We start from the raw sequence: 16,957 nt of genomic DNA, 5'->3' as shown, positions 1-16,957 counted from the left end.
ATACGCGACTGTGTCTATTGCAACTAGCGTATAACCATTAAACTCATGATTCAGTTATGTGATCTTCAATGGATGCATCAGAACATTATTAGCCATATTAACAGTCAACAGTAGCAGTAAAACAGATAGATCAACACACATAAGCAACACACATGAACACCATGATATAAGGTGGAAACCCAATGTGGGTGAAAACCACCTGCTGCAATTTGTTTCTATCTTCCTTTATTAAGAAACTTCTTTTACAATGTACTGGTGCAGTCCTTTACCAGCATGCAGGCTACAACCTGCAGAAGGCTACAACCTTCTCTTGTTCTCTAGACTCTCCTGGAAGGGAGCTCCAACCCCCTTTGCTCTTGTACTAGCTAAGATACTAGTACGTAGGCGCCGGCCTACAATCTTCTCTCCTCCAGGTACCACGTTTCATACATTTTCAGACTGGATACTCCTGAAGCACAACACTATACTCTGAAAGGCCATGTTTCATCAAATTTTCATATTGGACCCATAAATATCATTGAAGCACAAAACAATCAATACTAGCATCATCAATCTCTGTATCACTGAAATACTGAAACCCTGTCAACAACACAGTCACCAGAACACAGAGTAGAACTCTGCAATGACAATCAGAACCAACTGTACCATCAAAATCATGCATCAGAGTGCATACGCTACTTGGAAGTGCCAAACTTGCGTGTATACGCAACTTCATCACGATGAACCAGCGTATATGTCATTAATCACTTATTCATAACTTTGCTGCACTTCCTGACTTCAAACATAACCAGATCATTACATATACAAGGATAATATATGTGTTAGCACCCAGATCTAGTCCATCAGATCACATAAATATGAGTCATTATGATCCTGATCCTTATTGTTTCTCATCCATCAATACACAATCAACCAACCAAGATATGCAGAATATTGACACCATTAATCTGTCATCAGAACTCATCAACAGTCAAAACCATCTGTAACTTCAGACATCATAGCTCAAATGGTATACGCTACTACAATGAACCAAACACGCGTACATACGCGATTACACCGAAGCCAACCCGCGTACAGATCTATAAATATTCAATCATGACTTGCAGCGATTTCAAACTTAAGTTAAACCCAGTTCAGATCATTACATGCGTCAGTATATAGATCTAGAATAAACATAATCAATCATATAGAGACAGTTTATTTCAAACCATTTGATCCTGATCTATCCTTAGATCTTGTTCTCCATCAACCGGTGAGATCTCTCCTTAGCTCAGATTAAGCAATGCATCATCAACCCATAACCTGCATACTGGATCTCATACTTCTTCAGATATTCAAGACTTTCTTGATACCCTTGCCTAATGATCTTCTTCTCCTTTTATAGTCTTAGGCCTTGCTCAATACCACGGTCCAAAACCATAATAAAACAATACCATGGACCCAATACTTGGGATCAACACTTCTGACGAGATACCATGGTCCAAAACCATAGGTTCAAATACCGAGGACTAACTACCACGGACCAAAAGTAAGTTCTCCAACATATACGCGCTTTTCCTTGCATGAAAGTGCGTGTATACGCATACGCGCCTTGGAAACGTCTAACCCGCGTGTATACGCGGCTTGGTCACAATGAACCTGCGTATATGTATTTTCTCTTCATACTTGTAGTCTGATCATCAATTCCTTGCTGCTAACCTTCTGCACTATGATTTGTCATCTGTGTGATTTGCCATCAAGGACAATACTTGTCTCATAATGCCAACAATCTCCCCCTTTGGACTTGATGGCAAAGCTAACTTGTCACACTTAAAACTATCATCTGATTCCTTTGAGCTGTCCTGCATCCCATGCATTTAGTCATGTCTGTAGATTCATCTAGTTATATGTAAGTGAGATGTTCTTCTATGAGAAGGTTGCCATCAAGTACAACACATGCATCATAATGCCAACAGTTGGTGGTATAGTTAGCTTTGTTTGATGATGAATAAGCTACAGAGGCATGCATAAGTTGACCTAGGGTTTTGAGCAAGATAAGTTGGCATTCATTAGTGCAGAAAATAAGAACACACCGACAGATTGTTTGCATGCAGGGTATACTTAGTTTCTCTGGTTAAAATATGTTATGACAGAGATAATCAAAATTTTAGAGGAGTCATCTTTAGTATCAGTATGAAGCAGCAGTGTGTGTGGTGGCAGTAGTGGACGGAACAACAATAACAGAGGCAGCAGTGAGTGACATCAACAAAGCAGTGTGCAGCAGTAGCATCAGTGGACAGTGGCAGCAGTGGTAGCAGCTACAGTGTTTGAAGGTGTGGTAGCAGATAGAGGTAGTAGTGAACAACAGTGCTTTGTTGAGGACAGTCATGAGGTATTAAACAGAAGCAGAGGTGATGACATAGAGCAGTGGCAGTAAGAATAAACAGTGGCAACAGAAGCAGTAACAGTGGCAAAGGACAGTTGAATCAGTATCAACAGTACAACAGTGGACAGTGGCAGCAGTGGTAGCAGGGACAACAATGAAGATTGCAGCGGTGAACAGTGGATTGAAGCAGAGATAGCTGGTGGTTGTGGTAGCAGTAGGTGGACTGGTTGATTGTAAGGGAGGCTGGAGACTCCTGTGGACTTGATCTGCGAACACCTTTAGATTTAGGGAGTTCTATACTTCCTTCCAGCTTAGCTGCTAAATTGTGTATATAACCATACGTAATGCAAAGTTTGTTTGGATGACATATTCTGTGTATTTTTCAATTGACAAAATGTTTATGATTCTGTCTTGATTAATGCTCTGAATGATTAAAGAATTAACTAACCAATTGTAAAAAGTAAAGAAACACTGATTCACCCCGCTCTCAGTATTTCCAACGGGAAAAATTCTCTTCAGCTCGCACTTACGAAATTCTGTTGAAGTGTGTTGTATAATTTGCTGGTCTTGTTGCTGTTGATGGATTTGTTGCTATGTGGAAGGAGGGTTTGAATTGGCATCTTGAGAGTTGAAGTCTTGTCATGGTCATGGGTCTTGGATATCTCACTGATTCTATAAGAAGAGGATGATTTTCCTGGGTTCCCCCTTGTGGGGTTTTTGCCTTGGCTTGGAGCTTATATCTTGTGTTCACTATCTTTTTGTGATCTTCTCGGTTATGTTTTGGTAATTGTTTGATGAAGGGAACATAATAAACATTAATAAGAAGCCAACAATTTTCACAAGCAATTATCAAAGAAGAAAAATCTACCCTAATATGCAGACAACATGATTTCTCAACAGTTTGTAGTCAAAATTGGTAAATTATCCAGATCACCTCTTAATCCATGTTAGAATGCCCAAAACATTAAGCAAAAGCACATGATTGGAAAATGGTTTAAGTACCTATTGAGTGGTGACCCATCTTACTTCAGAAGGAATGCCAGATGGTGAGAGGTGTCTGACCGGTGCAAATGGCAGAGGAATGTGGCATATCATCATATACTATGCAAATATAGGGCTAGTGGCTGGCTGGCTGTCCAAAGTAGGAGAAAATTTTTCTCGTATGGGGTTACCCATTTTTAGAGGGTTACAAGACTAATATTTTTTTTTTTTTGGGAGAAAAATAGAGATTTGATGCATTGTGTTTTGCTCCAAGTGTTATCTACAAGCTATTATGAGCTGCCATGACTGTTTGCATCTAATGTAGCTAAAATGGTTCAGGATTTTACAAGTCACTTATGGAAAGCAAATTGGCTAGAGTCTAGCAGGCTAATTCTTGCAACAAAGTTTAAAGGATAACTGTTCAAATTATTGCAGCACGTGGAAAACACATCAGCACACTTCACTCAATGTATCAAGCCAAACAGGCTATAGCTTCCAGCTGTGGGTTGTTGGAAGTTGTCTGCATATCTAGATTAGGCTATTCGACTTGAATGTCACATGAGTTGTTTGAAAAACGATATGGATATATTTTGTTACCACGTATTGCAGATCAAGGCAAACTGAGTGTCTGTTTTGCAATTCTACAATGATTTAATATCACACCTGAGACATGTCAAGTTGGCTTAACTATTTTCTGTGTGCATGACAGGTTGACAGACTGGAAGAAAGAAGAGCTAGAACTCTTTATGGAATTCTCTTGGTGCAGAATGCTTTCAAAACACACAAAGCCCACATTCATTTTAAGAATCTTAAAAATGCAGCCATAATTTTGCAAGCATTGCTGAGGTTTAAAATAGTTAGAAATGAATATATATTATTGAGGAAGAGACGTTGAGTAGTTGTCACTATTTAGAAGGAATTCAAATGTAGAATCTTGAGGGAAAAGAATACTAGGACTAAATGGTGATTTTAGTCCAGTCAGTAAGTTGTGGAAGGCTTGCTAGACAAGATATTGGGATCATTTGGTAGCACTTGCAGTAAAAAAATTTAGCTGAGCATACACTTGAAGAGATATGCATTAAAGATCCCAACAGCAGTAGAAATGATGCCCATACACAGGAGGAGGAGTTTGCTGAAGAGGCATTGCAACCTGAAACGACAATCATTGTTCAACCACCATTTCCTACGGGTTTCCCCTTCAGTGCAATCAGAAATGTGACAAACAATGGGAGGATTCATGTGGGATAATTAAGAGTGGGACATTGTTATTCCTAAATGAAGACAATTAAAAAACTAGAATTGACTTGCTTTATTTGGTAAAGAAAGCAAGGAAAAGGCTGGCTGGATAAAATAAAATTGGTAAGAGAATTATTTTCTGATTTGAAGGGACAACAATAAAACTCATTTTCTTGGATGGAAAAGGCTATAAAACAACAATCCGATACGTTCCTCTAAAGTGGCAGGTTAAATGGGCCAAAATTGGGCAAAGCAAACAGCAGAAGGATGCTTTTTCCATGGTGAAAAAGTGGGCATAGAGAGGTAATTCAACCCAGAAAGACAAAAAAATAGCTGTCGAGTAAAGCTTGAAGGGTAAACAATGAGGGATGATATCTTAGGTGAGAAAATTTTTCAGGCCAATAAGCATATTGGGAAGAGCAATTCAAACAAAGACGAAGCATTTCTAAAGTGGAAAGGGGGGAAAGGCTGGCTGTGCTTAATACTCATAAAGCTTTTGGCCTTTCCAACTTCTCCTTTCTTTGAGCCATTGGATCAACCAGTTTGAGGGAGGAAATATTTCTTCCATATATGCATATTGGAGCAACTATACAAGGGTTGGAGTCGTTGGACAATTCATTTTTTGCCTAGATGCTTTGTTAGCAATGTAGGTCTCACTTTTCTATGCTCTAGTTTCTCAAACCACTACCTGAACTGCATGTGAAGGAACTCATGGCAACCTGTCATCTTAGATTCATTATGGTGGAACCAACTTGGATAATTTGTGATTTTATTCAATTATTTTGATTCAAACTCTTTGAATGTATTCGAGGTCACTGAATAAATTTAAATGCAGTGCGATGGTAGCTTAGAGTGCACTTGTTTTGGACTTATTTCACTTGAGGCATACATTGTTTTCTTGTTTCATCTTTAATTTTGTTGTTGGTATTATATTTAGAAATCTGATATCAACCACTCCAAATTTATTTGAGATAAACTAATTTTTGATTGATCACTGGAAAACCAAAAGTGAAATTTTTATTGTGTGTTTTTCAAATTGAAGTCTTACACAAGAAAATTAGGTTGATAACAAAATACATTATCTAGGGACACCCGCCGAGACTACGAAACACTAGACCAAATGGAGAGATTTTCAACTGTGATAGGGTTGACTGTCTAAAAGTGTCATGCAGGTTTGTGGACAAATATTCATGAAAACAAATTGGCGTCATTGTTGAGGATTGGTGTCTTATTGAATTCTTAATGACATTTGGTGTCTGTATTTCATTTTGTTTATTTTAACTCATTTAACAACTCCACTATGTCGGATTCAAAACATTCTGAAAAAGTCATGAAGATCTTCTAGATTCGTTCCTTCTCATGAATTGTTTCTGATCCTTAATGAACCAAAACACTATTTTGGGAATCAAGAAAGGATTTTACTCAGGACTTGGTTACTTTTGGTAACTGGATCCACTGGTACAACCAATTCCTAGGTAGTTACAACTGGTGTCGCGTTAAGTTCATGATCACTTGGTTCTTCAGTTGTGGTAAGCTTATCTCAAAATCTTCCTTCTACATCTTCATACTTATTTCTTCAATTGTGATCTCTACTCGTACTAGCACAGTGGCATGTGCTGTAGTTAGATTTGCTCTTACTATATATGCTTCTCTAGATCTAGCTTAGATTCTTAATCAGCCTCATGATATGGTTATGGTGAATATTGTAAACTTCACCCAAAATTTGCAGGGAACAATGCAGTCACTGTCGAGGATCATCTAAATGCTTTCTTGAAGTTCGTCGATGACTTAGAGGTCAAATATGAAGATGTTGTCATGAACATGTTTGTCCAAACCCTCGAAGGAGATGCACGAGCATGGTACAAGTCAGTCCCTACTGCCTTCATTGAGGAATGGGAACCCTTAAAACACAAGTTTACAGAGAAGTGGGGTTATAAATAAGATAAATCTTTCTTGCTGGTGGAATTTACTTCTATCAACAAGAACACGAATGAGATTGTATCTGAGTTAAATACCCACTTCTATAAACTTTATCTTGGAATTCTTCAATAGGTTCGTCTAAATGTTGAAATTGCCTTAATGTATTATTTTCAAGTATTTGATGAATCTTTTGGTTTCTTACTCAGGGAGAAGAATATACAAAATTTGGATGGTTCTTTAGCCACTTATATCAGGATTGAGAAGAACCTTTTGGCAGCCAAGAAATTCCAAGATCATCCCTCGAAATTATTTGATCCACATGGAAGAACATTTCAAGAGCCAAGAAAGGAGATGGGAGCTGAAAATAATGAGGTACCTGCAAGATTTGTTGTTTTACTACAGGATCTAAAATGGTCAAATTAGAGAAGAACACACAAAATGAGCAAGCTGACCCTGCAAATCAGTGACCATCTTAGCCTAGACAACCTCCTTTGGGAAGGCCTTTTTAGTCTAAAAAGAAGCCTGAGTCACCTAGAATCCCTGTGCCCATAGCTGGGAAAAAAATTGTGGGTCACCTCTCTTATAGTAATCACTATAGACAATGCAAATTGCCACAAAATGAAAAAGGTTGTGCAAAATGACCTCTCTTATAGTAATCACTATAGACAATGCAAATTGCCACAAAATGAAAAAGGTTGTGCAAATTTTGCACAAACAACGCATTTATTTGCCCTAAATCAGCTAGAAGAAGTTTTCGAACAACCAGAAGATTCATTGGATATGTTGGCCTTAACTAAGGACAATTTCAGCCCACAAATATCCCAAATTTCTAATGGTAAAGGGGTGAGTCAACAGAATGCTTTTCCTTTGGATCTTGAACATTTTTGATGTGTGCATGAATAACATGTTGCCTACTAGTATGGCTGTCCTTGGAAGACAAATGGTTGTATTATATCTTGATAAATCACAATCCTGTGCTGTAACCATGGTGGATGAAATCACCAAAACTTAGGCAAGTAAAGGCGAGGCATCGAATGACCAATAGAGAAAGCCTAACATACCAAGAGATACTCAATAGGTTGCTGCCCCAATCCAACAGAATCCTATGATCATCCACAATTCAAATTTTTGCCTTGAAAATAAATTATCAAAGGCAAGGATTTTTGTACTGCTTAAAGAATTGATTTGCTTGCTTGGTGAAAAAGAAATGATCAGTAGATTCTTGGGTTTGGGTGGTATTACCGATTTGATTAGTAGGGTTGCAAAGGTCCATGCAACCTGCTAGGATTGGCATACACAGGACAGGGCAAGGGCCCACTGTCACCTAGAACCGAACCCTTGATTTTTAGGCCGAACTTCCTGCTGAAAGGCCAAGGGAAGATTCCCCCTTGATACCCCAACCAATTCCAAATAAGACTAGTGCCTTAAGTGGGTTCAAGAAAAGGCGGAGGAGTTAATTTTGAGGGTTGTAGTATTGATTTTTGTGTATATGTAGCTGATAACTAAGCAAAGCAGGACACTACACCAATTAATGTTAAATATGTCATGTAAATACTCAGAAATGATGTAGAGAAATTACCTTAACGAGTAATGATGTTATTTTTCAGTTTAAGTTGCTAGTTAAAGGGGTTACATATTAAATTAGCTCGCTGCCTTGTTAGATCGGACTGCAAATTCTGCAGTAAACAACAGGGGCAACAACCTATTTCACTCAGATTGACCACCCAATGAGTGGCCAAGCACTCCTAGATCATAGACTAGAGGAGAGAAGGTTGACAAAGAGCCCAAAAATTTTCAGATCTGGATTAGATTTTAAATATGGCTGGAAAGTGTATATTTTAGACTCTGCAATAACAAACCAGCAAGGTAAAATCAATATGGAGTCAAAGAGCAAGGTTCCAAGAGATGTACTTACGTGATGGGAGCTAGAAACCTTGATATTTGTTGCATATTTCTTGAGTTACAGTTGACAACATGTCTAGATATGCACGTAAATCACTTGATACAAGAGGGTAAGAATCTATAATATTGAAGCAAACTCAATGTATCAATCCTTAGCCAAAATTTAACATTATTTTCAATAACCCAAGGCTTAATTCTTGCTGTTAATGATATGACTATAAAAATCAACAAATACTAAATTAAAATAGGAAATAAATTTTCTGAGCTTTTAAAATATAGTAGTTGTTGCAAATTATTCCATGTACCAAAATGAGTATACCTCACTTGATGGTTTGTGAAACACACACTTCCTTAGTTGATATTGCACTTTGTTAGGGAAGTGGGCTTCGTTCACAAGAGAAATAACCCCCACTTATGACTTAATACTTATTCAAAATTTGAGACCCACCTAGGGGGGCCCCTAGCATAGTGTTATATAGCCTTCAGTTTGAGTGTGAGATGGAGTGCGAGCTCCCTTTCTGGTTGAAGCTTCCTGTTGGAATAATTGAACCCTTCTTGGAATGACTTACTTGCAAACAAAAAGCCAAAGTGGGATTGCTCCCTAGTTTTCCTCCTCCACGTGACTATGTAGCCCTTCAATGGCTCAATCCGTTAGTCTTAGTGTGATCCTATTTGTTAGAAAAAATATTAGATTTAAACGAATATAAGGATAATCTAGAAACGAAATGATAGTAAAAAGTTAAAACCAACCCACACATTGTACAAAAAGTGAACATAGGTTTGCAAATGAAAGTTTATTATTGATGGCACTTATCTTATAAGACAACAAAAACCTTTTGCTAGGGAGGGGAGGGTAGCCTTTTATAATTTTTTTCTAATGGCTAGATATTTTTTCACTAGTCATCAACATGTTGGAGACTTAGTATTTTTCATAAAATATTGCTTTACAAAATTTAATTTGGCCACCAAGGGGTTGAATTGGTTGACAATGCTTAAATTGGTCCAAGTTCCCTTTTACTAATGGTTCACAATGGTCAAAGATGAAGAATAATAGCAATTAGTTTCCGAATGTTCCTCTCTCTTTTTCATGTGTTAGCTTGGCTTGGTCCATGAACAATTCCACTTGCTTTGGAGAATTCGACTTGATTCTTAAGTTGGCTATTTGACTTTACAATTGCTACTTTATTGGTCCTTTCCTTAACTTCCTGGTCCAAGGTGTTATCACTCCTCCGGATCTCCAAGGCTGAGGAAGAGTCCAGCTGAGGTAACCAGAGACCAATCTTTTGACTTGGTTGCTAGCCCTGCCAAGCCGGAGAGGGCTCTCTCCAAAGAATCACAACCAAGAGGGCTGGATAGATTAGGGTTTTAGGCTAGATGTAAAGTGCAGAGGGTTGTTTGATTTGATTTTGGTTGGGTAGTCACAAGGATGAGTGAATTAGGTCAGAGAATGAACTAGGTCAGGGCAAAGTGAATCTGAATTGCAGACATTTGATGGGGCAAGGTAGGCAAGGTACTTTAAACTCAGTAGTATAGTGATGAGATGGTTTAGACTAGTGAGATGCTAAAAAGAGCATGAGGGTCATGAATTCTTTTTAAACTGAAGAAAAGAAACAATCTATGATGATTTTCCCAAAACAGAGCATACAAAGATGAATTCTGCTTATCACACCTTGAAAATCAACATATCATAGAGTGAAATGGATCATGAGAGGTACAAAACATTCATACATATGAAACAGAAGAAGAAACAAGATCAAATTACCATGCCACAGGAATCACACCAAAATCGCTGCAACTTCATCCATTATATTCCATGCCAAAGTCTGAAAGCTATTACAACATCCAAGAGAGTCCAACCTATAAAATGACTAAGAAAATACATAATATAGGCATCAAACCAACTCATCCTAGCCTCAAGGGTCGAATCCATGAGAGGAGGAGCAGTTGCAAGAAAGACCGAACTGATAGCTAGAGTATAGGGTGGTCAAAGTGACTCATCCCTAACTTAAGCAAACTTATTCATTACAAGTCATGTAGGCCATTTAACTAATGTATTTACCCTAGATAACAATAAAAAACATAATAATTACATCACCTTCATCAATGACATCATTGAAACATCAATTTCCCATAGGTGAAAGTCAATTTGGAGAGAAATAGTGAAAATTGGAGAAGACTATCAAACGCGCCCTCCCTTTGTCAAATGCGCCCTCTCAGTGTCAAACGCGCCCTCCAACTTTAGGGCTACTTTTGGGTGCCTTCCTGGTGTCCAAATTTGCTCCAAGATAGCTCGTTGGAAAGCCCTTCGAGTCTACTTTCCAGATATGCCTTCCGTTTTCAATTTGGAGGTCATTTGCCATGTCAAAATCTCAATCTCCGAAGACTGATAAATGCGCAGCGCCCAGGCCAAAAAAGAGGCAAAAAGGTGGTTTTTGACCCTTTTGGCTGACTAGTTTTCCTCCAAATGCTTTGCAAATGCACAGGGTGCATATCCTCATCACTCTGGATCCAAAAATGCTGACCTTTTGTCCATCAGATGCCTCAAAAAAGAGTGCAACACCCTAGGTGCTATGCATTTGACATTTTGACTGTGTTGAAAATGCTTTAAAAAACACAGAAAATCAAAACTTGCAAAATTTGTTCAAAAATTGTCAAAATTGGTGGGTTGATGGCTAATCATATGTTTGAGGCATGGAGTGATGCCTTAGCAAGAATATCTAGCCTTCTTTTCTCCTCTTGCTTGGTCAAGGCTTCAATTTTTGCATGAGCTCTTTTGAGCTTGGCTCTTGCAATTTTGTTTCTCATGGCATAGTACTTAGCCATCCTTCTCTGAATATCAATATCCCTTTTGGCCTTGTCTAAGAGGCCCTCAAGATGGGTGTTCACCCTCTCGAGTCAATGTTCCCGGTTCTCATTTACTATTTTGGCAAACTGCTCATTTAGTGTGAGCTCATTGGCTAGTTCTGCCTCCCTTTGCTTCTCTAGCTTTAAAGCTTTCATTAGGCCTCTAGTCCTTGGCCTTCTTCTTGGCATCTGTTCATCAAGCTGTTCACCATATTGTCCATATGCCTCATCAAGTAAGGCCTTAGCCTTTTCAACCTCTCTTTTTGCTTTGACGAGCTGAATCTCCATGAGCTCATTTTTGACCTCAAATTGCCTATTCTCCTGCTCATAGTATGAGATAATGTATTTGGCCCTTTGCAAGTTGACCTAGAGCTCTCCTATGAGTGCATTCTTCTCCTTGATGACAATGGCTGTGTTCTCACTGTCATCTTGTTCATTTAGGTCAACTAACTGAAAATCATGCTCTGTCTCTTGGAGGTCTTCTTCCTGCTGTTGGATCTCTGCTTCTGTAACCTTTTCCTTACCCTTTTGTACCTGCTTTGCTGATGAAGAAGGCAAGGCCCCTCCCACAATCTGTGGGGCAAACACTTTCCTATGCCCTCTCTGATAGGTATGTGTCAAGGTACCTAGACTAGCCCCTTTAGGCTTGCTGCTCTCACCATGCTCAATGTGTTCTTGGTCACTGCCTTCATCTCTGCCAGGTGAATGAATAGGCTCATGAGATGGTGATGATGAAGGTGATGGTGTGGCTGACTCATCAGATGAAGATGGATGATGTATGGGCTGAGGTGGAGGAATGGAGGTGGATGGATGAGAAGATGAAGGTGCTTCTTGGCCATGCTGAATAGGTGGGACTGTGAAAATCTCATTGGATATGAAAGTGTCCCATGCAATGTTAAGCTGATCAAGGTGGTGTAGGACTATCATCTTGATGAGGGAGTGGTGAAAGATGCTTTGCATTTGATGATCATAATCTTTCCTTTGAGCAATGAATGACATCTTGTCAATGTCCCGGTAAAGATAGTAGGGCAGATTGAGCATTTTGACTCTTGTAAAATGCATGAGTAGCCAAATATGATAGGAATAGAGCTTGGAAAACCTACCCTCACATGTGAAGTACTTCATGATGATTTTCATCATGGGAATATATCTGTCTAGAAGGTAAGAGAAAGGAAAAATCCTCTTTCTCTCATTCTTATATCTTGGTTTAAGATATGGCTCATAATAAAAATGATCCAATTCTCCTTGTTTAAACCATTTTCCCCCAACATTTGGGATCCCAGAGGCTTCTGATATGATAGCAGGAGATATAGTGAAGGTGACACCAACAAGGGTTACCTGGCTGTCATGGAGGTTGGTGATGAATAATCTGGTCAACACAGGATGATGCTGGATCCTTTCCACTTTCTCACAAAACTCAAAACAACCCATATGTTTAAAGCTTGTCACAGTGATGGGAGATGCCATGAGTTCTCTGGTGTTGGTTGGCTCATGTCTAATGATTCTCCCTCCTTTCTTAGATAGCCTCCTCTCCTGTCTTTCTTCCTCACTCTGATTTCTGTTCTCTTCTTCAGCCATGGGTTATTGGAGTCAAACCCTAGGGAAATGATGAAATGGAATGTAGGTGTTGGGAGTATGGAAGGATGTGAGGAAATTGAGGAGATGGAAATGGGGAGGTGACAGGGGTAGTTATGAAATATAGAAATGGTAGTGGGATGCTAGGAAATGAGTTTTGGGAGTGGAATTAGGTTACTAGGGTTTTAAACTTATTATGACTCCAAAACAGAATGAAACACCATATCAAACAATTGTGAAGGAGAGGAACAATATAATTTTAACCTACTTGCTTGTTGGAGCACCTTGGTGGCAAATTTTGATGTTTGGAGCAATGTAGGGCGCTTTGGGCAACTTCTGGTTGTTCTCGGGCAAAGGCACAACACAACGGTCAAATGCGCCCTCCACTTACAGGCGCGCAATGCCCTTAGAAAATACACTGGGTTTCTTGGCAAATGCGCAACACTAGTTCTGAATGCGCCCTCCAGTTTCTAAACATGCCCTTTGCTTTCAAAACGCGCCCAAATCCCCTGTTTTGCCCAATTTCGCCTAAAATTCGAAAATTCTCTTTTGCTGAGGAGGTTTTGAAAGTGTAGGAGTGCAAATGAATGTTGCATAGATGTCTTTGAGGGCTTTTATACTTGAATGGGTTTTGATTTGTGATTTGAAAACCCATTTTCTAATGTTTCATGTCACTTTTCAAATTTTCACACTAATGCTCTTTGACTTTCTGACCTTTTTTCCTTTGACAGGTGGATGATGCTTTGGCAATCTTCATTTTGACCTTTGTTTGGATGCTATTGGCAATGGAATTGAGTAGACAACTAAAATGGTGACTTATTACATATAATAGACATAAAATTACATAAATGAAATAAAAATTATTACATCTGTTTTGAAGTAAAAATTTACAAACTAGAATAAATTCCTTTCTTGAAATCAAATTTGGGACTTTCAGTAACCATGGTTACATGCTTGTAAACCCTTATTTAACTGAAAAAGGGATATTATTTTCTTCACTCTCATACTTTGCTGACCTTATGCAGTGAGATGGTGATTTATTGGACCTTGGGAAAATGAAACCTAGGTGACCTAATGGAACCTTGAATGACTGAACTTCAGGTGGACTTGACTGATATAAAACATGATGAAATGAGCCTTTATAGTCAATGGATGCTCAGCAAGACACATGAAGGTGGGTCAACAAATACAAATTTTTGAGAGGGGAGTGTGATTTTTGATTTTGGGCTACCATCAGTGAGTAAATTTTTGCATGATGACCTAGGTGGAATGATAAAAATTTCAAATGGGACACTAATATGATATAAAAGAGGAATTTTGATCACTAATGGCAATATGCAAATACTGACACTAACACAAGGTACCTCCAACGACTAGTTAGACCCTCCCAACGGCTAATTTGACTTTTTGCTACATAGTGAAGTGAACTTCGTAACTTGTGCTCTAGATCTCTAATGCCCTGATGAATTTGGCCAATCTGACACTTGGGTATGTTGAAACTTGTCCTTATTTGAACTAGGTATGCCTCCAACTCTCCATATCCTGCCTAGTGTTGTCACATCATCACTACCCTCACCACGTCATCAATCCACTGTGCTTGTTCTCTAACGCCCCAAGGAATCCAAAAATTCTAATACTTGGGTTTTATTCCTCGCGTGATATAGATGACCTTTGACGTAATGCATGTACCAAACCACCAATCGCTGGCCCTGTTTTGCCGGTTGGAAACCTATATGACCTGTTTGATCAACATTAACCAAACCATAACTTGCCACTATCTTCACTGTTTAGAATTTTTTTATGTGGCATGGACTCCTGTCATTGCATTGAGCAAACTGAGACCGAGTTAACTTTTTGACCATCGGGATCACTTTGCATTAGGAACCTTGAACTGCCTCGAGAGATGTGAAAGTTGTCGATATAAGATTGCCATGCGTGAGAATTGTCTGAGGGATACTGCACCAAAGCTGAGGCCACTTACAAACTTTATAGACTCTAACCATGCAGCAAGACATAGGTGCATCTTAATGTGGGTTGGACTGGCCCATACACCAATGATCATAGCTACAAAAGTAGGCTCCCATAAAACCATGAGTCCTCAAGAATTCTCACATAATGCCCTCCAATCCTATACAAGACAAAAGGAAGCCGAGATGAACTCCAAAGGATTGGCCATGGTTCGACCAACACAACAAGATACGTATAGGAAGACATAGGTCTAGGATGATGCCTAATACAAAGCATCACATGGTTGTTGTAATGCTTTTGACTTGTGACATTGGGTTTACAATGATAGTGAACTATACTATGAAATTTTATATGTACCCCTGCTGACACGAGGGGTAACAGGTGGTTATATCAATCCATCCAACGATCATCCATAGGTATATTTTGGTATAAAGAAAACCAATAAACCCCCACCTTTTTACATTTCTTTACTTCTTAATGGCTTATTACTTTGCAATTGAATGTTGGATTAAGGAGCCTCGACCAATGTCATGACTCTTGGGTTGATGAATGAATTAAGACTACAATTTCTAATCCATATAGGAATTTATAGGTTAGGGACTCACGTGAAGTATAGGTATGCATAGACATTGAAGACCTTGAAGTTTGATTACTAAAATATTTAGATCATGGTTGTCATTATTGCCTTGCAAAATAGTGTATGCTCTTATCCAGGAAGTGGTTAGTTGACATTGGAGGTAACATTCAAATGGATTGGCCATATGTTGATATCCCTTTTGCCTCAAGATACAAGGTAATATTTTTTCGTGAGAAGAAGATGCTGCATAATGTTGAAGACCTGCAACAACTAGATAATGAACCCTTGTATCCCAAGGTACCTAAATTGTAGTTGGGGACCTATATGGTGATGAATGACCACGATGAATCAATCACACCCCATGAACTCGTTGATAACAATTTGATAGATGATTTGTGCACTATGCATTTTGACGTTTCACGGTTTAGATCAAGAGAAGGGGCGTGGGTTGTTCTCACATCCCCCATAGGTATTATTTATCCATTTTCATTCTGTTTAGATTTTGATTGTACTAACAATGCAGTCAAATATAGGGCCTTGTTGTTGGGTCTTGAACATGCATGAAAGATGGGCATCTGTTGACACCTAATCCTTGTGATTGGGTAAATATATGTAAATAAATAAATGAGAAATGTGAACAGTCATCGGGAGATGAACTGAACAGTCTCTCCCTCATGTATATAACAGACCTACCTGATTGAATGAATATACGAATCATTTTTCTGCCTAATGGAGTTACTGCCTGGCCTGACATGGTATCAGAGCCAACTCCTTTTTAGCTCTCATGCTCCTTGTAACTCCTCTGCCTGTCTGCTATATTCTTTTTATACAGACCTGCACCTGACATTGCAAACGCTCCTCTGCCTGACACTGCCAACGCTGCTCCTCCATACTATCCTGACTGCCCTAGCGTTTCATGATAATTATTAGCGCTGTCCTGGTAGCTTGCTCCACGTATTAGGTGGTAGCCTGAAACGTTCCTCTGCTCTCTGGTGGCCTGTTCTGCACACACATTTGAACGTTGTCACATTTTAATGTTGGACTGAGTTGAACGCTGGATGCTGGACGCTGTCACATTTTTGGTAATCTTTACACCTTCGAATAAATGCTCCGGTATTTTTTAACGCTGGCTGACAGAACGTTACTGCGTTTTTGATTGTGAGAAGATGGAATGCTGTCCTGTTGCAACATAAACCTAATATGCGTATGCGTGGTCATGTTTTGGATCTGATATGCGTGGTTGACATGGTATACATTGCTGCTAAGCACTAGTTTTCTTGTTCTGTTGTGCTGTGAAAGTTTATGGGAGATTGACTTGTAAAATTCCGCGTTGAGGTAAAAATGATTGTGAGCTTTTCTATGAATTTATCTTTGGAGGAGTGTTCTGCATTTATCTGTGTTCTGAATTCTGAGACTGTGAAGGCGTTTAAATGGCCGTGATATACGTTGAAAAATATTTCAAGGACTGCGTTGAATGGTATGCCTGCATTCAATTCTTATGTGCGTTGAACCGTCGTTCACATGCTGTTGTCCGATTGTATTGACACTACAAACACCCTATATTGGAGGACCTAATGGTCGAAAGAGTC

The 16,957-nt window shown here is 39.0% G+C and overlaps 1 protein-coding gene across 1 annotated transcript in view; it reads left to right on the top strand.

The window, feature by feature from the left end:
- The first annotated feature begins 4,943 nt into the window (after nt 1-4,943).
- LOC149264032 (uncharacterized) overlaps nt 4,944-16,957 on the top strand; it is a 172,688-nt gene continuing 160,674 nt past the window's right edge. The window contains exons 1-3 of the mRNA XM_089394151.1: nt 4,944-4,962; nt 6,312-6,441; nt 6,709-6,874. Coding sequence (XP_089250277.1) covers nt 4,944-4,962; nt 6,312-6,441; nt 6,709-6,874 — 315 coding nt within the window. The remainder of the gene's footprint in view (nt 4,963-6,311; nt 6,442-6,708; nt 6,875-16,957) is intronic.

The sequence above is a fragment of the Pinus tabuliformis genome, chromosome 6, assembly GCF_031772625.1.
Source record: "Pinus tabuliformis cultivar Carrire ecotype Pingquan chromosome 6, CPIR1, whole genome shotgun sequence".
In the NCBI taxonomy this organism is placed as follows: Eukaryota; Viridiplantae; Streptophyta; class Pinopsida; order Pinales; family Pinaceae; genus Pinus; species Pinus tabuliformis.
This window is presented reverse-complemented; position numbering and strand designations above follow the sequence as displayed.